This window comes from Macrobrachium nipponense, chromosome 26 (assembly GCF_015104395.2).
Source record: "Macrobrachium nipponense isolate FS-2020 chromosome 26, ASM1510439v2, whole genome shotgun sequence".
NCBI lineage: Eukaryota > Metazoa > Arthropoda > Malacostraca > Decapoda > Palaemonidae > Macrobrachium > Macrobrachium nipponense.
The window spans coordinates 69703375-69730013 of NC_087215.1; the positions used below are offsets into that span (position 1 = coordinate 69703375).

Sequence of the window (26639 nt, forward strand, 5' to 3'; positions counted from 1 at the left end):
TGAAGATCACAATACTACATGTGAATCCTTCTCAAACTTCATAATAATGCTGCAGATAAAAGTATTCCAAAAACCAAACACATTCCACAAAAATCCCCTGTCCCATGGTGGAATCCAACATTAACAACATTAAGTAAAATAAACATATATTGAGTCGCAATCTAAACAGACTCAAAACTCGCCTTAAATCACTCAACAAAATGCCCTATAGTATAAACTATATTAAAACAAAATAGTTTAATAACAAACATAACAATTAACCACATTAAACCACATTAAACCATAATATAACAAAATATACAGCCAAATTTAGAAAAACGGTAATAGCTGAAAAAATCGCATCATGGAAGGAATATGTCTCAAACATATCTTCAAACACATCCACAAGGGATGTCTGGCAAAAGATAAAGGAAAATCAATGGAAAACAATATAAGAACCTCCAAGAAGTGCAATACATTTAAATGGAAAAATATACCATGATACTTATGAAATATCAAACATAATTGGGAAACATTTTGAAACATCAGTGCTTACTCCAGCCTAGATACACATTTTCAAAGTATCAGAAAACAAAAGAAAAATATAATACTCAATTTTGAAACTCTTGAAGACCTGGAATATAACTATATTTTTAACATGGATGAACTAGATAATGCCATCAACTCTTGTCATCCCTCTGCACCAGGATATGATAAAATATCATTTGAAATGATAGAAAAATTAGCTCCTATAGCTAAATCATATTTATTAAAATTTTACAATAGTATCTGGCTAAAACGTGTCTTTCCTGATAAATGGAAACATGCCATAATTATTCCAATAAACAAACCAGGAAAGGATGCAAGTAATCCATCCAATTATAGACCGATATCTCTAACAAGTTGCCTATGCAAAATCTTAGAAAAAATGGTTAATGCACGATTAACGTATGTAATAACCAAAAAATCCATTTTAACACCAACACAATCTGGTTCAATAGCTGGCAGATCAACCCTAGATCCCTTAACACATTTAGAAGATCATATCAAAAAAGGCTTTGAACAAAAGAAATTAACAGTAGCTATATTTTTTGATATAGAAAAAGCATACGATACAACATGGAAACATAACATCATGCAAAAACTCCACTCCAAGGGACTAAGAGGCCACTTACCAATATTTATTAAGAACTTTTTAACAAACAGAACTTTTCAAGTAACAGTAGAAAATTCCTACTCAGTAACCTATAAACTGGAAGAAGGAATCCCTCAAGGTAGTGTCTTGAGCTGTACATTGTTTGCTTTAGCAATCAATGACATTACTATAAATTTACCAAGTGGTGTAAAAAACAGTTTATATGTTGATGACTTTGTCATTTACTATACGAGTAGTAATCTGAGACATGCTCAGAGAGTTCTCAGTACTGCCATTTCAAATATATGTAGTTGGGCAAATTCAGTTGGATTTAAATTTTCAACTGATAAAACAAAAGCAATCGTCTTCTTCAAAGACAAAAGATGGATGAAGAACCAAACAATCAAACTGCGTCTTTATATCACTGAAATACAGTTTTGTACAAAAATCAAGTAGTATCTAGGAATAATATTTGATCAACATTTAAATTGGAAAGAGCTCATCAAATACATTAAAGCCAAGGGCATCAAAGCCCTTGCCATATTAAAAAAGTTATCACACTAATTGGGGAAGCAAAGCGAGACATTTTATTAATGATATATAAGGCAACAGTCTTATCCATAATAGATTACTGCTGTCCAATATATTCATCCGCCTCAGAATCTGCATTAAAATCTCTCGATGCAGTGCACCATGAAGGCGTGCGATTGTGCACAGGAGCTTTCCGATCGTCCCCAACAAACTCACTTTTGGTGGAGGCAGGTGTTTTGCCCTTAAACATCACCGTAATTTAATAACAATACAAAAGAGGTCTTTCAATGCAAGCAGGATCGTCTCCTGCAACTTACTGCTTCCAAAACTGTAATCAAGTAACAGCAGTTAATAGTACTAGCTCTTTCCCAAAAAGAGCTAGATACATAATGAACATACATAATATGAATCCAATTTTTCACCCACCAATGGAATTGCCACCACCATGGATTTTAAATAGAGTAAAGATATGTACCTCCCTGTCTTACCTACTCAAAAAACAAATGACAAGTACGGAATGTACCGCCAACATGCTTTGGAGCACATTAGAAGAAAACGCGACAAATTTATGATATATACAGACGGCTCCAAAAAATAATGTTGGAGTAGGAGCATCTGCATATTCGAAAAATATGTTAAGTAAAAAACCTACCTTCAATATCATCAGTATTTACTGCTGAAGTCACAGCCATACAGATGGCTCTAGATATGATATCTGAGGCAAAAGCAAGTGTCTCTGTTATTTTCAGTGACTCACATAGCGCTATAGATGCAATAAGACAGTATAAACCAGGAAACCAAATAGTACAGGAAATTCAAAATAAAAATTCATCAAAAAAAAACTCCTACCAATTCAGGAATATCAATGGAAATATGTTGGATCCCAGCACACGTGGGAATAAAAGGAAATGAATATGCAGACTCTGCTGCCAAATTAGCCAGCACTATCCCTCCAACAATTTCATATGCCCCCAGTGTCAGACTGGGTAAAATCAGTTAAAACATTAATTTACCAGGATTGGAAAGAAGAATGGGCCTCTGTGCCAACAACAAATAAACTTAAAAATATAAAAACTGAAGTCTATGCATGGAGGACATCCTCACAGGAGGAAAGAGCAAAAGAGGTGATCCTAGCAAGGCTACGTATAGGACACACAAGATTCTCACATGGTCACTTGATGTCAACACCACATGCTGACCCAGTGAAATGTAACAGATGTCAAACACCCATGACAGTACAGCATTTGCTTGTTGAGTGCCCAAATTGGACCCAGCAAAGATCTATTTATCTGCGGAGTTCGGAAATGAAAAATATTCTTGCGGAAAGCAGGGATTTTTCAATTAATAAAATCATAAATTTTTTAAATAAGACGGGTTTCTCAAATAAAGTCTAATTTTTTTTTTTCTTCTCAGGATTGATCCCTGAGAACCAGCCCGAGAAGAGTCTACTTGAGACTCAGAGGTCTGGAAAAACTAACACCTATTAATAATAATAATCCATCCCCCTTAAGAATTCTTACAAGCCATTTTCCTGTTACTCCCAGATCTACTATTTTCAAACTCACTGTTCCTCATCCTTTACTTCTTGTGTCCAAATTCAAATACCTTAATCTCTGAGGCATCTTTATTCTGAATGGAATTTTAGAGATGTGCAAACACCACCCTGATTCAGAACTGGAACAGGTTCCTTACCATTAGGCACAAATAGAGAAAATAAATGCATATTATACGTACATATATATGGGTAAATCTAATTTTCTGTTATTCATCTTTTAAGGACACAAAATTATGCATTAATTCTGTTTTTCTTTTCTTACCTTCTCTACTTTACTTTAGAAATACTTTACAGGCAGCCTCCGGTTATCGCTGGATTCGGTGAATGGCGATCTGGTTTTTTAATAGGTGATTTATGGCGCCATAACGCCAGGTTATGACGCCATAACATACCTAACAGGGGCGTCATTAACTGGTTAAATCGCCGAGCATCGGTTAATGGTGGTTTTCGCTCATTGGCAACCCCCTCGCCAATAACTGGGGACTGCCTGTATTACACTTTTTACTAATAATTTACAAAACTTTTGTGGCTTATAAGAAATCATAGAATTTTGTATTCACGGTAATGTGTAGGCCAGGAGACTAAAAAAATTCTTGAGTCTAGAAACCATGCAGTAATATATATAGGTACAATCAAACTTATGGTGACAAAATCAGGGAATAGTATGCAGGGATTACAGTAGACACTGACTGCTACACGTCTGTACAATTAATCATGACAATGAAAGAAGTCTAATTAACCCAAGCACCCAAAATCATACACACTTTACCTGAAAAACCTTCCAATGCCTTCCACAGTTACTCTAATTTGTCGCCGAGTAATGTCATCACTTATACTGTAGTAAACACCACCTGCAGCCGGTACAACGATAGCTATCCCCCCTAATGTCTTGCCAACTGCTCTGAGGATGCGCCTCTTTTTCTTGGGGGCAACCGGAACATCCGCTGATAAATTTCTAAAGTGACTCCGGGTAGACACCCGTAGGGGTCTGAACAAATTACGTGCAGCAAACATTTCTGAGCACTGAAAAAAAATATATACAATGAAACCTTTGAATTATACATAAAAATCTTAGTCTTTAAAATACAAAAGATAAAATTTTAACAGATTTTTTTGTATCACAAATATACAACTTATATACTATGCACAGCAGTTCCTACATAATGAGTTAGCTAAGAGATGGAATTATTCTTAAAAGAAGGGGCATTAAGTCTTCTCCCACTCTGGTATCCATTGATGAGTCCTTTTCTGACTCTTCAAGCTTTGGTGAGCCAAAGTTAAAGTAGTTTTCTGATTTTCAAGGAGGGGTACTAAAAAATTAAGATGTCAATACTCATGTAACTCAAAAACTGCCTGATATTTAGTTTGTGTTTATACGAGAAGAAACCTTATTTCTCTTATAGTCAGTCACTACAAGCACTTCCATCAGAAGCTTACACTGATACCTTCATACTTTCCTCTCTGATCACCAAAACTCTGTCTTGCATATATAAATTTGTACACATTGCTTCTCTATTCCAACCTCCCAGCGTTTGGACATTCAAAATGCTATCTCTTAGCCTGATTGCATTAACATCAGTTCAACTGCATAATCAATATACAATACGGTACAGCTGACCATAATTGCCCCTGGCAGCTGAGCTGGTTCACCAAAACATTCCTTGCAGAATTTGAGTCTTGTTATTTTCATACGAACATGTGGGGACACAAACAATGCTGAAATCTGGTTGGTTCTTCTGTTCTGGGTTTCACCAGTCAAGTGAATTCTGGAATACAGGCCTTGCATCAAAAGCCAGATTCAGTTTTAAGTCGTGGCTCCTTTGAGGCAGACATGCAACCCTTGTCTTATAGATTATTCTGACTTTATTGCAAAAAGTTTTCATGTATGTTTAAAATATTTCTGATATTCAACTTTGGTAGCAAATTGGTAGTATGAGAGACACTTGGCCCAACTTTCTTCTTCTTCCCAGCTGGTTCCCATTTTTATATGGGGGTCTCCGTTTCAGATGAGCTGTTTCCATCTACTTCTATCCTGCGCTTCTGCCTCATCAGTTCCCTTCTTATGTAAGTTTCCTCTCACACAGTCCTTCCATCTCTTTCTTGGTCTCCCTCTTCTTCTTCTTCCTTGAACCTCCATCCCCATAGTATGTCTCCCAGCGTGGTCCTCATCTCTCCTCAGCAGGTGTCCATAGCATCTAAGCCTCCCCTCCTGCACTTTCTTTGATATTTCCACCAACTTAGTCGACCCCCTTATGTAGTCATTTCTGATCTTATCCTCTCTTGTCACCCCAGACATCCACTTAAGCATTCTCAATTCTAACCTACAATTATGGGGAGTCAGCATGGGACACAGGGATTTTTGGGTAGAAGACAAGACACATGGATGTATTCTAACATCCCAGTGATACTTTTGCACTAGTTAAATATGGAATTGGTGATTTATTTATATTCAGAAAAGAGTGCCTGGGAATTGGGGCACAAGGCCCCAATGTCCTAAATGAGGTTAATATACAAACTTAAGCCTCCTCCCTCTAAGGAAGAAAATTAGAAACTGAGGGAGAGGGGGCTACATTAAAACATAACATCATCCTGTGGTACTCCCAATACTTCCATCGGCGAATCAATGGAAGAAAAGGAAGGAGACAGGGGCGCACTCCCACAAGCCACAGGGAGAGCGATCACAGCAGAGGGAGATGTCAAATTGTCCAGTCGAGGAGAAGAAAAACACTCCCAAGAAGGAAGAGTTGAAACTCTGCGATGTTCCCTCTTCTTGTAAAACCCTCCACTGCAACTTAGGTCAGGAACGACATTCCCGACAAGGATTAGTAATCGTACAATAATTAGCATGGCACCTACTGCACATAGTATGAGGGTCTGTGATAGCAGCAGCCAGAAACCTTGAGCACAGAAATCCCCAAATGTCTGGGCAAATGCACTGACGAGGCCGTGGAGACTCGGTGGAATCCATAAGAAGCAGAAACAATCACAAACAAACCCACTGAAAAGATAGAAACACGGGCACAAACCAACCGGCTTGTAAGTAGAGCAAAGCGATTGCGTTTTACTCTCGAAGGCAGTTAAGGAAAGATTGGACACGTCATGGAGTGGTGTGCAATCTCTGACCAGCTATCACCTCGTACACGCAGGAGTTGCCAGATCTCACAGATTCCTTGCTTAATCTTATGTTTTTAACCAGTTACCAGCTAGTGCTTGGAAAATATCCTTTTGTTAAGACCGAAGGTTTGTTCTGCATATGAACAAATTCATTTTAGTTTATAGTATCTTCAGTTAGGCCAAGTGTGGGTTCACAGCTCCAGGCCAGGTGAGGACCCAGAAATCCTAGTTACCTTAGGTTAGAATACATGCTTGTATTTCTATTATTTGTGCTTTCTCCCACCTACAAGCCTCAGTTTCCCACTATCATCCCACATGAGCATAGGGTTAATCTCATATTCATCTCTGAAACATTCTTCTTTCCCACAGTTATCCCTACACTAAGGGGTTAGTTGCCTGATGCGCCTTTCCTTACAACATCAGGCATGGTTTATTATTTGGCAAAGGGGTTTTTAGGACAGCATGCCTTTGGTGTCTCAACCACAGTTATAATAGGCGGTGGGCCTCGCCTTTGACTAAAAAGTCGGTAATTCTAAAAAATAAACTCCGCATGGACTGCAAGGAACGTAACTGCAAAATATTGACATCCACTAGGGATTGGGGCGCCCAATGTATTTCGCCATGTTTAGTACTGGCCCCCGGGGGCTAATTACAGTCGACCGCTAAAAAATAACAGTAAATTCTCAATAAGAAACCCGAATACTATAGGAAACTGTAATTTCCAAAGAAATAATCGACGAGGAGTTATTATTTAGATATACCAAAAAGTCCACCTGCAAGGCAGCAGTTTCCACGGTTATATTGGCCTAGCCTTTTACTAATAAAAAGTAAGACTGCAAGGCAGCAGCTGTCCTTTTAAGTCCCATTTTACGACACGCAGGTCCCACCTACCTAGCTATGGTGGTAGTAAAAAATGTCATATCTCCAATTTCTTAGTTATGGACTTACTAGGGTAAAGAAACAATCACGGAGGATCCAATCCACCATCATCACGCTGGACGGGTCTTACTTCACCGATATTTAATTGGTGAAACAAGAATACAATTACAACTCTAAGCATACCATTCAAAAGATTGAAGTTTCGTCAACATAATGTGATATATGAAAGCCCCATACGAACTAAAATAAGCATGTGACGCTCTTTGTAAAATGACGTTTTTATGATAAAACAAAGTTTTATGTATACTACTTACCTGGCAGGTATATATATAGCTATATCCTCTGTCGCACTGGCAGAAATGTTCAAAACTCGCGGCAACCGCTAGTTTACCGGTAGTTCAGTTGATCACCACCCCGCTCCCGTGGCGCTTGGAACCATTCCCATTTTCATCAAATTTTCTCTGAACCCTGTCTCCTGAGGGGAGGAGGTGGGGAATTTGGGAATTAATATATACCTGCCAGGTAAGTATACAGAAAACTTTGTTTTATCATAAAAAACAAAAATGTCATTTTTATGTATGATACTTACCTGGCAGGTATATATATAGCTGATTGACACATTTGGAGGTGGGTCAAAGACAGCAACATCGTTGGAGTTTAAACATAAAGAGTAATAAATATTATTCTACTCCTTGGTTCCTTACCTGCTAAGGTAGCTGACTTCATAGGTCCTGCCTCTGAGCCTGCTTTACCTTAGTAGCTCTCAACTAGGACGTGACCTATTTGTTGAAGAAGCTCTAAAAGGATCTGACAACTGGACGTGACAATGTGTTGACAGAAACCCTAGCCCATCTCTTACCATGGGCATTCACGCTAGGACTTATTAGACCCACCTGAAACAACACACACACCAACACTAACACCTAACATGACAATTGTCGAAAATTGCATTTTTCCTAACTATACAAACCTGAGGTCCTTTAACAATAGGAAGTAGCTAAGCGGCAGCTGGAACACGGTCGTAAGCTTCGAACAAGGGGAGAACGGTAGTTAACTGCTTGTCCGATCGTCGCGCGCCGCGCGACTGGGAGGTAAACAAATCACTTTTGCTTTTGGCCCATGCAAAATACGCAGAGTGAGGGGTGGCATGAGGAGGGACTATATGTTAAAGGACCTCAGGTTTGTATAGTTAGGAAAAATGCAATTTTCGACAAATTGTCATTTTTGTTCCGATACGTAATACAAACCCTCGGTCCTTTAACAATAGGAAGACTCTTCTGGTGGGAGGAATCTGAGTCTTTTTGATGAACAGACTGGTGTTCGTCCATCCCTGGAATGCCTCCCTGGTCGTAAGAGCGAGGGAGGGATCCAAGCCTCTGTCCGATTGATCGGGGTGTGCACCGCAGGATCAATGGTCAGACCTCTGGGCCGAGTACTAAGAGAGAGGCAGCGTATCTCTTTCGTACCAGCAAGCAAGAACTTGTTCCTGTTTGCAAGAGGCAACATAAAGTATGGGTTGTCTCAAGCTGGCATCCACTTCCTCCCCTTGTTGGAGGAAGTGGTGGATATGCGCTCCTATCCCTAGTGAAAGGGATAGGATGGGGCTCTGTTGAGTAGCTCACCTGCATCTTGTCCTATCCAGCAGGGTGACGACCGTGTCTCTAACCACAGGTAGAGGGGAAGAAAAAGATGGGAAGAGGAGCCAGTCACACTCTCATCACCATCCATTCTTACGGTCACACTAGGACTCGATGCTGTTCAGCCTGCGAGGGTCTGGGTTCGCTACACAACGTGTTGAGCAGCCACCACGGGTCCAAGGAAAAAGATCCAAGGACCTGTGGCAATATCCCGAAGGTAGAAGGTAAGGGGCATGTGGTCTGGTTGGACCAGACCCCTGCCTTCAGTACCTGCGCCAAGGAGAAGTTCTTGTGGACAAGGCAGCATCTCCTTCGCATCGAAGGCGGTGAAGTCCATTAGGGAGGGATTGTGAACGACTCGAACCAATCGTCAGGGAGACCGAAGGGTTCTGAGTCTTCGCTACGAAGTTCGGTACGAAATCGAGCGTCACGGATACCCCATCCCCTGGGTGCCTGACTTCGCAGGAGAAGTCATGCAGTTCCTCAGAGGAAAAGAAGGAAATAGTCGCATGACCTATCCCTCTTCTCTACTTCGGTGTGTCCAGTACCCATACTGGTCTGTCCGTTAGCAACGAAGTCTCTCGCATCCTCCTATCCCCATGCAGCGAAGTTCTCGGTAGTGGATAGGACACCGACACTCCATGGTGGGTGTCAATGGGTAAGGGTACTGTGACAAGCTATTAAAACGAAGTTAATGGTTGCTGGTAACAAACCGAACTAAGTCAACAGCGTAATTCGTAACTGACTCGGGCGCTCTGACAGCTGCCGACTGACTGCGTTCGGTAGGAGGCAAGTTGTCAAAGCATCCCCGAGTAAGTCACGTGACCTTCGCCTTTAAAGGGCGGTTATGCCGAGAGACCAAAAACAAAAAAATGATGTATTTGTTTGTCACCAATGCCGGACATCGAGGTGATGATTCTCTTAAGGCATGTACCCAACAGGCGAAAGTCAATTGCCTTCTAGAGACCGAGGTCCCTGAAGGTAAAACATCTCATGTTTGTTGAATCTCAGCTAAGGAGAAACAACACTATGTACCGTTGAAGACGAAGGTAGATATTGAATGCATCCTACGTCTTCACATATGAATCGAGAGAAGGATCTCAAGATTCATAACCTGTGCTTACAATGACTGAAAACGCTACCCGCCTATTTCATTGCTGTCCGGTGAGAAGTCGTAGTTGCAATGAAAGCGGGGCCGGGGCGTTCTTCGGTAATGAAAACACAGGTGAAAGCCGCCTGAAGAACTGCTTCTCATGGGCTGAACATTTGGAGGTAGAGCTGTCAGGTCGGAGAGTAGGCGATGTCTTCTGACACATCTTGTAATTCGGGTTGAACAATGAACAATTGTACACCTACGAATACGAGATATTTTGAAGACAAACTCAGATGTCTGCAAAATCATTCGCATTATCGCAGTGCGATGCAGGGGCGGGAGACTTGTACAGACTTCTGTTACCGTGCGGTAAACAGAAAGATGAAAGAGTCCAAGAGATATCTCTGTTGAAAATTCTCGCAATGTCGAAGGCGATGGAATCCAGCGTCACCCCGCAGTAATGGTCTTCATTATGCGAGAACCTCCCCGTTAATCAGAGACCTAAGGTCCATGATTGTTTAGGCAGAGATACGTTCGGTAGTCAATCAAGCAGGGGAGAGAGAGACATACATGACCGTGAATCTCGGCAGGCCCAGCTGGATACTGAGCTGCCTATGAGGCAGTTCAATACGCAGTGGTTGAGCCTGCTGACTCGTCATCCTGAGTTGCCAGGTAATCCATTATTCCACGAAGGAATGGCGTTCGGCTAGAACTACCGAGCATAAAAGATATGCTCGGGCAATTATATTTAGGCGAAACGAATTTCGATAAATATAAAAGTTGAAATGGTGTTGTCGTGACAAAACCATAAGTATATAAAATTGAAACTGAAAACTCCTGGGAGGTTGCAGGCAACCCCGAGTTGCAGTTCAATTAGAATACTTCTCGTCTAAGTCGCAATCCGTAGAATAACTAGGATATGCGCCTACCCCTCGGACAAGTCAACTGCTTAGCAGAATCAGGTCGCGAGGTTAATATACGTAGTATATTTGTAGGATTCTGAACAACGATCTCCATCCTAAATTCTTTCCTTCAAGAAAACAAAATAAGGATTGGAGATCGACCCACCTTCGTTCTCTATCAAAGAGAGTGAAGGAGAAGTCTTCCTCGAAGGAAAGCTCAATGGTGAACAGAATACTAAGACGATAGTTTCAAGCCAAACTGGATATTCCCGTCCGATCTCCTCTATTCCAGGTTGGTCGCCTACTGTGAGATAGTTTCTTCAGCAGCAGTCTTCTTCACAATGCTAGAAATTCAGGAATTCGAGCATAGGCGAGGTTCCCGATTATCGTGTAACATATCGGGGATTCTCGTCTCGCTCACTTTGGACCGTGGTCTCGCGTAAGTGTTTTGAAGATCGTAAAAAAACTCGAACACTCTGAATGCGCTAGAAATTCCGTAGAATTCTAAGCAGTCTGCGAAACCCCCACCGAATTCGTCAAACGATATCGGCTGGTGGTCCTCTCGATTCCGTAGAAATCGAGAATGGAGCAGGATTCCTCCTCAACGACCGGGGCTTACGTCAGGTAGGACCCGAAGGTCCCCCCGGTAGCGCAGTCCCGAAACGTGGGATCCTACAAAGAAATCTCTGTAGGATCCTTCCCCTTTCCCTCGTAGCCAGTAAGGAGAGAGGGAATGGGGAAGGAATTGGATACTCGCTCGCCTTCCCAGTGGAACTAGCAGTTGGAGAAGAATAGGAGCAGCCATCGCCTTGCGGCGATGGCCTCTCAGAGTCTGGGAAAACGTATCGTTCAGGAGAAAACGTTTTCCCCGCGGAGGGTTTACGAACTCTCACGTAGGTAAGGGTCTGCCGCCACTGTGAACGTCGTCTGGGTGGGGCTGATCGACACCTGACAGGAGAGAGCCGATACCGTCCTCCGACTCATTCCAGTCCTCGTCGAGGTCGAAACCTCTCAGGAGGACCGAAGGAGTATAAAAATACGGTGTCCGAAGACACGTAGAAAACGCCGCTGTCGCAGTAGAGGAGGTGGAAGTAGCTTGATCGACCGGCCAGAAACTGAGAGAGCCTTCTTGTCCGGAGACGAGACACTGGTTCGAGACAGAATCGGCAAGCTCCGATCGCGGCAGACCCACCGTCGGTTTGGGTTCCCTCTCGGGCCCCAAAACGACTCGAGCAGAGACTTGGGCTCTGCTGGTGGGAGCACATAATCCTCGCAGGGTCATTATGCTGACGAATCAGCTAATGACTTCTGCAAATTCCTCTGTATCTCGGGAGTAACCGCGTCTTGCGGAGTAGGACCGTCCAGTCCCTCCAACAAGAACAGATCCCTAGATACTCCTCCTTCAGAAGGAGAAGAGCGGCAGACCCCTGACGGTCGCCTTCAGCTAATTGCGGCGTATGTCTGGTCGGTCCTAGAAACCGTGCCTGGTCGATACGGCGTCATAGCGGTGGGGGTCGCGAGCGGCGCACCTCTCGCGATCACTCATAGGTACCTCGCCTCCTCACCGGCGTAGCCGAGGAGGTTGAAGGTACAGGAGAGGCAGACCTGACGCTCCCCCCTAGCTCGCTGGCAGGACCAGCGTGCTTGGAGGGCTGCTGCTGATCGTCAACCCGCGGGGTGGCGATCGAGCAGCCATGCCTAGCCTTGCCGCTCGCCTGAGGCGAGAGGCGGTGCTGAGAAGTCGACGCTGATCTCTAGCGTCAGGCGAGCTGTTGCTGGTTACCGTCTCCGCCGGTCCCGATGGGAGCGGCGTCAGGTGACCTGCTAGGCTCGCTGTCACGGTGAGACCGGCGGGAGCGTCCTCCTCGGCGCGTCGAGCCGCTGGTACCAGCCGTGGCTGGTACCGACGGCCGCGGGGACCCCTTCCTCGCCTCAAACCCGTTAGGGAGAGGCAGACCTGACGCTCCCCCCTCGCTCGCTGGCAGGACCAGCGTGCGTGGAGGGCTGCTGCTGATCGTCAACCCGCGGTGACGGTCGAGCAGTAGGCCTAGCCTTACCGCTCGCCTGGGGCGATTGGCTCGGACTTGAGAACGTCGAGACGATCTCTAGCGTCAGGCGAGCTGCCGCTGGTCACGTTCTCCGCCCGGTCCCATCGGAGCGGCGGACGGGTGACCTGCTAGGCTCTGTGTCGCGTCGAGACCGGCCAGCGTCCTCGGTCGGCGCGTCGAGTCGCTGGTACCAGCCGTGGTTGGTACCGGCGGCCGCGGGGACTCCTTCCTCGCCTCAACCCGTGGCTGATCAGCGACCGTCACGTTAGCCCGAGCAGCCAGTTGATCGCTGCGAGAGCGTCCACGTGGCCTGGCGAGAGTCGTGTGCACGACTCTCGCCAGTCTTCTGCTCGCGCCGCTGTCTTGACGGCGAGCGAGCTCGGGCGTCAAAACTTTGGCTGGACGGTCTTCTTGGAAGAGCGTCCACTCGGTGTTCTCGCGAACGAGAAGCGGCCGAGACGGAACCAAATGGTTCAGCGGCAGACCCGCTAGCACCAGGTGAGGACGCACCAGCCGAGGCTGGTGCCCTCTGGTCCCCGTCGACTTCTTCTTTGCAGAAGAAGCGCGGGCAGTCCCGAAGGAACAGGAGGACCAGACAGAAGAGCCTCCCCAGCTCGCCTGAGCGAGCCGGGCCCATTAGAAGATCCGAAGGAGTCTTCTTAGGGGGGAAGGAGGCAACCTTCTTCTTCTTCGGCTGTTGTTTGCCTTAGAAGTCGAAGGGGAAGGAGAGGCCAGGCGGACAAGACGAAGAAGACGACGAAGACGACGACGACCACCTTCTTCCTCTTCCTCTTCTTCTTCGCCAGGCTCCGCAGGACAGACGTCAGGTCTTCCATCCAGGAGGGAGCCGGGGCAGTTGCCGAAGCAACAGGGCCCGACTGCACCTGTCCGGAAAGACCTGAGACTGTGACAGCATCACCAACAGCAGGAACAACAGGAACAGGTCCAGGAAACAGCAGGAACATCTGAAAGTGAATGAGCAGCAGGCACCTGATCTGAAAGGGAATGAGCGGCTGGGACCGCAACAGGTACGGCAGGCACGGCAGGTACCACAGGAGAGACAGGCGTCCTGTCGGCAGCTACCGTCATCCTCGGCACTGGCGGCAGGTCCAGGGGGGGTACTCTTTGGGCACGCGGCAGTCCGGGGTCGGCAATACAAATAACCCAGGGGTGGCGGTGGCACCGTCCTGATTGGCACGGCAGGAATTGGTTCTGGATTGCAGCCGTGGGTGTTACCGACATGACATGTGGTGTGTACACCAGGTGCGGTGACATCTCATATGCTGGTGTCGAGATTGTGGTTGTTGTAGTGGTTACCGTATCATGAGTGACCACTGCCGACCCCGCCAACCGCTGAATCAAACCCCTGCAGTCCCAGCGACTCCCACACCTGTCCCAGGTCGTCCCTCGCTGATGGCAAACCTGCGGAAGCAACAGTCGGGTTAATTAGAGGGGTTTCCTCGCTCCTGGGGGGAGAGAACCCCACCCAGAGCGGACGGAAGACCCCGAGTACAAACTGGACGTCCGTTACCAAAGGAGTCACTGGACTTCCGATGACTTCTTGTGGTCCTCGTACAGCACCCACTGCGCCTCTGACGAATGCATACACGTTACACAGGGCTCGTTGCGGGAGAAGCACTCTCGCCCCCGACAACGAGTACAAACCTCGTGAGGATCTACATCTACATCCAAGGTCGTCTCCCACGGATGTAGCACTGCGGTAACATAGATAGATTAGTAAGAGGGGTTCCCTCACGCACGGGGGGTGGGGGAAGACATGCCCACCCCGAACGCAAGGAAGACCCCAATACAAAATACAATGAAGAAGCTGAGTGGGGGGGCAGGAAGGAAGACGAAGAATCGGCTACCAACTTCCTGGCAGACCTTCGCTTCCCCCACCCCGCACAGCAGTGAAAAGTAATATGAAAATGAAAACAGAATACTGCCCTTGCGATTCACTTCATAGAACTTAAAGGAGAAAAGATCAATTCCCGGGTAAGAACGGAAACTTGATCCAATAATATGATGCTATCATAAAATATATATGAAAATGAAACAGAATACTGCACTTGCGATTTCATTTCACATAAAAAAATCGTAAGGATCAATTCCCGGGTAAGAACGAAAATTGATCCAGATTAAATTCATGCAATCAATAAATGAAAATGAAAAGAATATTGCAATTGCGAATCCACTTTCATTGCATTCTATTATACAAAATTAAAAGTTCGTGCCGAGCGCAATCACACTCTCGGTAACGAACGCACAGGGCAAAAATATAATGAAAAAAGTACTTACATTTCTCAATTACACCCTTTCGCCCAAATACATGACTCGGCGCGAGCGCGCCCGCCCTCGGCACCGAGACATAATTCAAGGGTTCAATTCATGAAAAGAGCGGAAATCGCCGTCTCTACGGCGATAGCTCCATGTTGATTCATAATTAAGTAATGAAAATGAAAACAGTGTACTTACAGTTTCATTTTCAAGTCAAACCAACCCATTAGTAGAAAACACAATATAAACAAAGCCTACGACGATGAAGCGGGCAGAGAGCGATGACGAACACGTCCTTCACTCCCGCGGCCGAAAGCAAAAGTGATTTGTTTACCTCCCAGTCGCGCGGCGCGCGACGATCGGACAAGCAGTTAACTACCGTTCTCCCCTTGTTCGAAGCTTACGACCGTTCCAGCTGCCGCTTAGCTACTTCCTATTGTTAAAGGACCGAGGGTTTGTATTACGTATCGGAACAAATCATAGACTGAAGAGGGTATATACTACCCTCTCAGACAAGCATAAAAACACTATAACCTAATTAAAAACCCCTAGCATGTTAGTAGGTTATGGGGTGGAAACTCCTTTGCCCAATACTGCACCTGAGGACACATACGGGCCCAACGTTTGACAGTTGTCAAAAGTTGTCTTGACGTCTCTTAAATAATGGGAGGCAAAAACTGAATTGGTCCTCCAATACGTCGTCTCTATTATTTTCCTTGAGGGCCATATTTTTCTTGAACGCCAAGGATGTAACTACCGCTCTAACTTCGTGCGCCTTGACTTTAAGTAGTCCGAAGTTTTCCTCTTGGCAAAGCATATGTGCTTCTTTAATTAATTCTCTGAGAAAAAAGGCGATAGTATTTTTCGTCAAGGGTCTATTTGGCTCTTTCACTGAACACCAAAGGGATCCTGAGGTCCCTCTAATATCTTTGGTTCTTTCAACGTAATGACACAAAGCCCTTACTGGACAAAGAACCACTTCCTGTTCCTGACCCAGAAGGTTGGAAAGACCCATAATTTCAAAGGATCTTGGCCAAGGATTAGATGGGCTTTCATTCTTGGCCAAGAAATCCTCCTGGAAAGTGCACACTGCCTTGTTGTGTTTCCAGCCTATTTCTTTACTGATTGCCTGAAGTTCGCTAATTCTTTTAGCTGTAGCTAAAGCAACTAGGAAGATGGTCTTCTTCGAGACATCTCTCAAAGATGCATTTCTTAAAGGCTCGAACTTGTTAGTAACTAAAAACTTCACGACAATATCTAAATTCCAAGAAGGGGCTCTGCATTGACGCTCCTTCTTTGTCTCAAAAGACCTGAGGAGGTCTCTAAGATTTAAGTTATTGGAAATGTCTAAGCATACTCCTGTACCCCTTGACAGTTTGATTCGACAAACCTACTTCCTTCTTCAAATACAGGAGGAAGTGTCTCGCATTCTCCTATCCCAATGCAGTGAAGTTCTTCTTCTCAGTAGTGGATAGGACACCGACACTCCATGGTGGGTGTCGATCGAACTAAGTCCACAGCGAACTCCCTTGTTCGAAAGCTTACGACCATCCAGCTGCCGCTAGTTACCTTCCTATTGTAAAAGGACCGAAAGGTTTGTATCCCGTGTCGGAACAATATACTATTCGTCTCGGTCACAATCCATAGAGTTAACTACGACATGTGCCTACACCTCGGACAATTCAACTGATTAAAAGGTCATGTCGCGAGGGCAATATACGTAGTATATTTGTAGGTTCCTGTACAAAGACCTCCATTTTAAATTCTTTTCCATTCGAGGAATGAGAATAAGGACTGGAAGCCGACACCCTTCATTCTCTAATGAAGGTCCCCCAAGGAACGCAGTCCCCAACGTGGAATCCTATGGAGAACGCTCTGCAGGATCCCTCCCCTTTCCTTCGTAGCCGTAGGGAGAGAGGGAATGGGGGAGGAAGATTGGATACTCGCTCGCCTTCCCAGCGGAACTAGCAGTTGGAGAGGTGAGTGCGAGCAGCCATCACTGTCAGAGTCTGGGAAAACGTTACTGTCAGGAGACAACGTTTTCCTGAGGAGGGTTACGAACTCGTACTGTAGGCTAAGCGTCTGCCGCCACCGTGACCATCGTCTGGGTGGGGTTGAACGAGCACCTGACAGGAGAAAGCCGATACCGTCCTCCGACGCGTCCCAGTCCTCGTCGAGGCCGAAACCTCTCAAGAGGACTGAAGTGGGAGCGCGCACTGTTCTCTTGAGTGCGTGGTCCAGACGGACCGTCACGTGAACAGCGGTGATGGTCCCTCCAAGAGTCTGGGAAACGTCATTAATCCTTGCCAGCCCCCCCACGATCTTCTCCAACCACTTGAGCGAGGATCTGTTGGTCCCAAGCCCGAACCAGGCTCATGGCCGTATCGTAAGAAGTGCATTCCTCACGGTCACTCCTGTTCGCCTCGTTCCTCCCGGTGTAGCCTGAGGAGGTTGAAGGAACAGGTGAGGGAGACCTGATGCTCCTACCCTGCCTACTAGCAGAACTAGTAGGCTGGGAGGACTGCAGGCGATCGCCAACCAACGGTGGCGATCGAGCTGCAGGTCTGGACCAGCAGCTTCTTGCGGAGAAACACTGGACCAAGGAACGGGTTAACATGTTTGGGCGGCATCGGATCCTCGGATGGTATGTAGAATTTTCTCTGTCGCAGTAGAGGAGGAGGAAGTAGCTTAGACGACCTGCCAGACCGAAGCGAACCCTCCTGTCCGGAGACGAGCAAGTCCACCTGGCCTAGCACTGAGTCGGCCAGCTCCGATCGCGGCAGACCCACTTTCACCCTGGGTTCCTTTTTAGGCTCCCAGAATGACTTGAGCCGGGACATGGGCTCAGAGGGTGGGAGCGGCGATCCTTCCCCGAGGTCGTTGTGCTGACGAAACAGCGCAATGACCTCAGAAAAAATTCCTCTGGATCTCAGGAGTGACACCGCATCTTGAGGAGTAGGACCGTCAAGCCCCTCCAGCAAGAACGACTCCCGAGACCCTCCTCCTTCAGAAGGAGGAACAGCGACAGACCCCTCCCAGTCTCCTCCTGCCACTTGCGCATACGACCTGGTCAATCCGAGGACCGTGCCTGGCACGTAGGGCGTCGTGGTGGGATCGTGAGGGGCGCGCACTCCTTGTTGCCTCGCCCTTCCCAGTGTAACCTGAGGAAGTTGAAGGAACAGGAGAGGAAGACCTGACGCTCCCCCCTCGCTCACTGGCAGAACCGGTGTGCTTGAGGGGCTGCAGGCGATCGCCAAACCGCAGTGGCGATCGAGCTGCAGGCCTGGTCGCGCCGCTCCCCTGGGGCGAGCGGCTGGACCGAGAACAGCGTCCCCCCTATCCGTCCGGTCCCGGTGGGAGCGGCGGTCAGGGGACCTGCAGAGACCACTGTGGCGGTGGGACCGGTGCCTGTCCTCACGGCACGTTGAACCACTGGAACCAGCCGAGGCTGGTTCCTGCGATTGAGGGGACCTCTTACCAGCCTCAGCCCGTGGCCGGTCTGGGACCGTCACGGTACCAGCTGGTCGCTACGAGAGCGCTCGCTGGCCTGGAGAGAGTCACCTGAGCGGCTCTCACCAGCCTACTGCTCCGTGCCTTGGTCCTGGTGCCGAGCGAACTTGGACGCCTGAGCCTTGGCTGCACGGTCGCCCTCGGGAGACTGTACACTCGGGTAACCTCTCGCGAAAACGACGAGGCCGAGCCGGAACCTGGTGTAGCGGCAGCGCCCCTAGCACCAGGCAAGGAAGTACCGGTGTTAGCCGGTACCCCTCTGGTCCCCGTCTTCTTCTTTCTTCCTTGCGGAAGGAGAGACGGGCCCCGCTCCCGAAGGAGCAGGAGGACCAGCGGAAGAAACCCCCGTTCCACCGAAGTGAGACAGGCCCTTAGAAGTTCCCGAGGGAGCCTTCTTAGGGGGGAGGAGGCAGCCTTCTTCTTCCTCGGCTTGGAAGCCTTGGAAGTCGAAGGGGAAGAGGCGGCAGCAGTCGACTGAGGAAAAGACGACGACGATACCTTCCTCTTCTTCTTCTTCTTCTTCGTCAGCTCCCTCAGGACAGACATCAGGTCCTCCATCCAGGATGGAACCGGTGCTGCTGTTGCCGAAGCAACAGGGCCCAACTGCACCTGTCCGGAAGGACCAGCGACTGGGGCAGCAACACCACGGGCTGGGACGACGTCGGCAGGTGCAGGAACAGCAGGAGCAGCAGGTACGGCAGGCAGGTCAGGTACAGCAGGAGATGGGGCAGCAGCCAGCGACATCCTGGGTACCGGCGGTAGGTCGAGGGGTGAGCTCTTCGGGCATCGGAAGTCAGGGGCTGGCAGCACGAAGAACCCGGGAGGGGGAGGCACGCCCCTCCTCGGCACGGCAGCGATCGGGCCCTGCACAGCGGCTGTTTGAGTCACAGACATCACGTGTGGGGTGTAGACCAAGTGAGGAGGGCGAAGTACCCTGGAGTTGAGATAGTGGTAGTAGTGGTGGTCACCCATGGGCACAGCACCCGCCAGATGCTGGAGCAGCCCCTGGACACTCGGCATGCCCTGGAGCCCCAGCGACACCCGCACCTGGCCGAGGTCGTCGCCCGCAGCAGGAGCACCTAAGGAAGCAACAGTTGGGTGATTAGGAGGGGTTCCCCCTCAGGGGGGGGAGCCCCACCCTGAGCGAACGGAAGACCCTGAATACAACTGCACGTCGGGGTACCTCGCGCCCTCCTCTACGCTCGACGGATCAGGCGAAGAGAAGGACCGAGAAACCCCCCCCGAAGGGGAAGGCGCCATACGTGGGAGCTGAGCCGGGGGCAGGAAAGAAGAGGAAGTGTCCATAACTAAGGGAGTCGCTGGAGAGCTTTCCGACGACTCATTGGCAGGGCTACACTTCCTCCTACCCTCGTACAGCACCCACTGCACCTCCGACCAATTCACACAAAAATGACAATTTGTCCAAAATTGCATTTTTCCTAACTATACAAACCTGAGGTCCTTTTACAATAGGAAGGTACTAGCGGCAGCTGGATAGGTCGTAAGCTTTCGAACAAGGGGTTCGGTAGTTAACTGCTTGTCCGACAGGCGCGCGCGCGCGACTGGGAGGTAAACAAATCACTTTTGCTTTTGGCCCAAGCAAAAACTGCAGAGTGAGGGGTGGCATGAGGTGGGACTATGTGTAAAAGGACCTCAGGTTTGTATAGTTAGGAAAAATGCAATTTTGGACAAATTGTCATTTGTTCCGACACGGCATACAAACCTTCGGTCCTTTTACAATAGGAAGACTCACTTCTTGGTGGGAGGAATCTGAGTCTTTTGTGAACAGACTGGTGTTCGCCCAACCTTGGAATGCCTCCCTGGTCGTAAGAGCGAGGGAGGGATCCAAGCCTCTGTCCGATTGATCGGGGTGTGCACCGCAGGATCAATGGTCAGACCTCTGGACCAAGTACTAAGAGAGAGGCAAGCGTATCTCTTCGTACCAGCAAACAAGAACAAGTTCCTATTTGCAAGAGGCAACATAAAGTTATGGTTTGTCTCTTGTTGGCATCCACTTCCCCCCCCTTGTAGGAGGAAGTGGTGGATATTCGCTCCCATCCTAGTGAAAGGGATAGGATGGGGCTCTGTCGAGTAGCTCACCGGCATCTCGTCCTTATCCAGCAAGGTGATGACCGTATCCCTCTACCACAGGTAGAGGGGGAGAAAAAGATAGGAAGAGAAGCCAGTCACTCTCTCATTCACTTATCTATTCTTACAGTCACACCAGGACTCGATGCTGTTCTAGCTGCTAGGGTCTGGGTTAGCTACACAACGTGTTGAGCAGCCACCACGGGTCCTAAGGAAAACGATCCAAGGACCTGTGGGCAATATCCAAAAGGTAGAAGGAGGTGCCAGGGGTGGGCTGGTTGTACCAGACCCCTGCCTTCAGTACCTGTGCCACGGAGAAGTTCTTGTATAACTCGAGGGAGTGTACTTCTAGGTCATCTTGGTGCTGACGAAGAGTCTTCAACACTCAGCCTGGGATGTCGAGTTTCTTCAGAAAGCGCGGTCGCGCATTCACAGGACAAAGCAGCATCTCCTTCGCATCGAAGGCGGTGAAGTCCATTAGGGAGGGGATTGTGAAGGACTCTAACCGATCGTCAGGAAACCGAAGGGTTCAGAGTCTTCGCTACGAATTCGGTACGAAATCGAGCGTCACGAATCCCCATCCCCTGGATGCTTGACTTCGCAGGAAAAGTCATGCAATTACCTCAGGAGGAAAAGAAGGGAATGGTCGTATGACCTATCCCTCTTCTCGACTTCGGTGATGTCCTGTACCCATACTGGTCTATCCGTCTGCAGCGAATTGTTGTTCTTCGGTAGTGGATAGAACACTGACACTCAATGGTGGGTGTCGATGGTATGGGTACTGTGACAAGCCGTTAGGACGAAGAAAAGACTGTTATGGAACAACCGAACTAAGTCCACAAGCGAAGTTCGTAACAGACTTGGGCGCTCTGACAGCTGCCGACTGACTGCGTTCGGTAGGAGGCAAGTTGTCCAAGCACTCCGAGCAAGTCACGTGACCTTCGCCTTAAAAGGGTTATGCCAAGAGACTAAACAAATAATTTGTTCGTCACCGATGCCAGAAGGCAAGGTCATGACTCTCTTAAGGCATGTGGCCCAACAGGCGAAAGTCAATTGCCTTCTAGAGACCGAGGTCCCTGATGGCAAGATATCTCATAGTATAGTTGAATTCTCGGCTAAGGAGAAACAACACTATGTGTCGTTGAAGACGAAGGTGTACAGGAAAAATGCAACCTACGTCTTCACAGCTGAACCGAGAGAAGGATTCTCAAGATTCTGAACCTGTGCTACAAAAACAAAAAACTGAGAACGCTAACCGCTATTCATTGCTGTCCGGTGAGGATCGTAGCTTGCAATAAAAGCGGAGCGCTTTTCAGTAATGAAGACAGGGAAATACTGCCTGAAGAACTGCTTCCTCATGGGCTGAACATTTGGAAGTAGAGCTGTCAGGTCGGAGAGTAGGCGATGTCTTCTGACATATCTGTTAATTCGGTCGGGGCGAGCAATGAATAATTGCCACACCTACGAAATACGAGATATTTTGAAGACAAACTCAGATGTCTGCAAAAATCATTCGCATTATCGCGGTGCGATGCAGCGGGTGACTAGTACAGACTTCTGTTACCGTGCGGTAACAGAAAGATGAAAGAGTCCCAAGAGATATCTCTGTTGAAAATTCTCGCAATGTCGAAGGCGATGAAATCGAGCGTCACAGCAGTAGATGGTCCTTCATTATTGCGAGAATCCCCGTTAATCAGAGACCTAAGTCCATGATTGTTGGGCAGAGATACGGTTCGGTAGTCAATCAAACCAGGGGAGAGAGAGACGTAACCGACCGTGCATCTCCGAGACCTAGCTGATACTGAGCCGCTATCAGGCAGTTCAATACGCAGTAGCTCTCGGTGACTCGTCATCCTGAGTTGCCAGGTAATCCATTATTCCACGAAGGAATGCGTTCGGCTAGAACCATCGAGCATAAAGAATACGCTCGAGCAATTATATTTAACCGAAACGGATTTCGGTAAATACAAAAGCTGATTTGGTGTTGTCATGACAATACCAAGTATCTAAAATCGAAACTGATAACTGCTGGGAGGTTGCAGGCAACCCCGAGTTGCAGTTCAATTAAGATACAATTCGTCTCGGTCACAAACCGTAGAGTTAACTACGGTATGCGCCTACCCCCCGGACAATTCAACTGTTAAAAGAATCATGTCGCGAGGGTAATATTACGTAGTATATGTGTAGGTTCTGTACCACGACCCCTCCATCCTAAATTCTTTTTCCTCTCGAGGAATGAGAATAAGGATTGGAGATCGACGCCTTCGTTCTCTAGTCAAGAGAGTGAAGGAGAATCTTCCCAAAGGAAAGCTTCAATGGTGAACAGAATACGAAGACGATAGTTCAAGCCAAGCTGGAAGTTCCCGTCCGTTCTTCTCTATTCCAGGTTAATCGCCTACTGTGAGATACTCTTCTTTCAGCAGCAGTCTTCTTCCAAATGCTAGAAATATGACAATTTGTCTAAAATTGCATTTTTCCTAACTATACAAACCTGAGGTCCTTTTACAATAGGAAGGTACTAGCGGCAGCTGGATAGGTCGTAAGCTTTCGAACAAGGGGTTCGGTAGTTAACTGCTTGTCCGACCGGCCGGCAGCGCAGCGCGCGACTGGGAGGTAAACAAATCACTTTTGCTTTGCCCAAGCAAAAACTGCAGAGTGAGGGGTGGCATGAGGTGGGGCTATGTGTAAAAGGACCTCAGGTTTGTATAGTTAGGAAAAATGCAATTTTAGACAAATTGTCATTTGTTCCGACACGGCATACAAACCTTCGGTCCTTTTACAATAGGAAGACTCACTTCTTGGTGGGTGGAATCTGAGTCTTTTGGTGAAACAGACTGGTGTTCGCTCCCAACCTTGGAAGCCTCCCTGGTCGTAAGAGCGAGGGAGGGATCCAAGCCTCTGTCCGATTGATCGGGGTGTGCACCGCAGGATCAATGGTCAGACCTCTGGACCGAGTACTAAGAGAGAGGCAAGCGTATCTCTTCGTACCAGCAATGTAAGAACTTGTTCCTGTACAGGAGCAAAATATAAAGTCATGGGTTTGACTCTTGTAGCATCCACTTCCCCCCCCCCTTGTAGAAAGGAAGTGGTGATATTCTGCTCCTATCCCTAGTGAAAGGGATAGGATGGGGCTCTGTCATATAGCTCTGCCATCTCGTCCTCATCCAGCGTAGTGACGACCGTGGCCCTCTGCCCACAGGTAGAGGAGGAGGAAAACGATGGGAAGAGGGAGCCAGTCACTCACTCACTCACACATCCATCCACACCAGTCACAGGACCAGGACTCGATGCTGTTTCAGCCTGCGAGGGGTCTGGGTTAGCTACACCACTTGTTGAGCAGCCACCACGGGTCCCAAGGAAAAGGTATCCAAGGACCTGTGGGCAATATCCCGAAGGTAGAAGGACGTAAAGGTAGTCTGGTTAGACCAGACCCCTGCCTTCAGGACCTGCGCCACGGAGAGTTCTTACGAAACGCCAACGAGGGGCCAATACATTCTTTTTTTACTTCGTGAGCTCTCGGACGGGACGTACGGATGTCGTCACTACCATCAGCCCTCATACGCCCTCCTGATGACCTCACGCAGCCAGAATGAAAGAGTGTTCTTGGATACTTCTTTCTTGGTGACCCGGTGCTAACGAAGAGGCGTCGACACTCAGGCCTGAGGTGTCGAGTTCTCTTCAGATAGCGCCGTAGCGCCCTCACAGGACAAAGCAGGCATCTCATCCGCATCATTATCGGTGAAGTCCAATAGGGAGGGAATCGTGAATGACTCGAACCTGTCGTCAGGGATCGACGGTTTCTGAGTCTTCGCAACGAAGTTCGGGACGAAATCGAGCGTCACGGATCCCCATCCCCTGGAGTGTCGTACATCATAGGAAAGACCATGAAGTTCCCCTACTCTCTTCACCGATGCCAGGGCCAGCAAGAAGAGGGTCTTGAGGGTCAGATCCCTGTCTGACGACTCTCGGAGTGGCTCGAACGGCGTTCGAGTCAGGCTCCTAAGGACGAGAGTTTACATCCCACGCAGGGGGCCTGAGTTCCCTGGGTGGGCAAGACCTTTCGAAGCTCCTCATAAGCAAGGAGATCTCGAACGGAGTTCGAGATGTCCAATCCCCTCAGTTTCAGGACGAGCGCCAAGGCGGCTCTGTATCCTTTGACTGTGGGGACTGAGAAGGAGCGTTCTCTCGGCGAAGAAAAACGAGGAAATCCGCTACCTGCTGAAGAGGGTGGCTCTGAGAGGAGATAGACCCCGTCTACGACACCAACCACAGAAGACGGAGGCCCACTTCCCCTGAGGTACACAGCTGCAGAGGACTGAACGGACGTTTCCAGCCATCTCTGTTGCTGCGCTACGAGAAAAGCCTCTCGTTCGCAAGAGATGGTGGATAACAGCCAGCCGTGAAGACGTAGGGACTGGACTGCTCGGTGGTACGCTCGACGTTGTGGCTGGGCGAGAAGGTTGTGCCAAGGGGGAATCTCTCTCGGTTCTCCTGCGAGAAGATGAGCCAGCAGGTCCGGATACCAAATGGCCTGTGGCCATTTGGGAGCCACCAGGATCATCCTGAGATTCGGGGTGACCAGTGCTCGACTGATAACCACCTTGCGAATCAGCTGAACGGGGGAAAGGCATAGACGAAGAGGTTTTGTCCCACGGGTGTTGAAGAGCGTCCTCTGCAAAACTGCCCATGGGTCCGGCACGGCCGAGAAGAACACCTGGAGCTTCCTGTTGTGCCGGGTGGCGAACAGATCCACGACTGGTCGCCCCCACAGGTCGAAGAGCCTTTCCGCCACGTCCTGGTGTAGAGACCATTCGGTCCCTATCACCTGATCCCGACGGCTCCCCCTGAGCGTGTCTGCCTACTACATTCCTCTTCCCTGGAATGTAGCGTGCCGACAGCTCTATTGAGTGTGCCTCGGCCCACTCGTGCACCTGCTGAGTCAACTGGTACAACGGGAGAGACACTAGGCCCCCCCGCCCCCCTGTTTGTTGACGTAGGCCACCACCTGGTGTTGTCGCACATCAACACCACTGAGTGTCCCATCAAGCGGTCCTGGAACTCTTGGAGAGCGAGGAACGCTGCCTTGAGTTCCAGTACATGATGTGAAGGTGCTTGTCGTTCTCGTCCCACACTCCTGAAGTCAGCAACTCCTCCAGGTGTGCGCCCCATCCCTCGGTCGATGCGTCTGAGAACAGCTGCATGTCCGTGGGGGGAGTGCGCAGAGGCACTCCTCTAAGAGGTTCCTGTCGTCCAGCCACCAGGCTAGGTCCTGCCTCACCTCCTGTGTCAGTGACACTGGAAAGCTTGGGGGATCCGTCGCCTGTGACCAACTCTCCTTTAGTCTCCACTGAAGAGACCGCAGGTGAAGACGCCCGTGAGGGACTAACTTCTCGAGTGACGACAGGTGTCCGATCACGACTTGCCATTGCTGAGCTACCTGTTCCTGCCGAGACAGGAACTGGTTGGCTGCCTCCCTGAATCTGCTGATCCGCGAGTCTGCGGGAAGACTCGCCCTGCTACCGTGTCGATCAGCATACCCAGGTACTTCATCCTCTGCTTGGGCTCGAGATCGGACTTTTCGAAGTTCACAACGATCCCCAGATCGCGACAGAAACTCGAGCAGCCGATCCCTGTCCTGTAGCAACTGCGAGCGGGAGCTCGCCAGGACTAACCAATCGTCGAGATACCTCATCAGACGTATCCCGTGCGAATGGGCCCCAAGCAGACACCAGAGTGAACACTCGCGTGAACACCTGTGTGGCGGTTGAGAGACCGAAGCAAAGTGCCCTGAACTGGTACACCGTCCCCGTCGAGGATGAAGCGGAGGTACTTTCTGGAGGACTGATGAATGGGTATTGGAAATACGCATCCTTCAAGTCCACTACAAACTG

At 48.4% G+C, this 26639-nt stretch overlaps 1 protein-coding gene across 1 annotated transcript in view; it reads right to left on the reverse strand.

The window, feature by feature from the left end:
- The window catches only part of LOC135200378 (uncharacterized aarF domain-containing protein kinase 5-like), a 49781-nt gene that overhangs the window by 12140 nt on the left and 11002 nt on the right, over positions 1-26639 (reverse strand). The window contains exon 2 of the mRNA XM_064228993.1: positions 3970-4223. Coding sequence (XP_064085063.1) covers positions 3970-4214 — 245 coding nt within the window. The 5' untranslated portion in view covers positions 4215-4223. The remainder of the gene's footprint in view (positions 1-3969; positions 4224-26639) is intronic.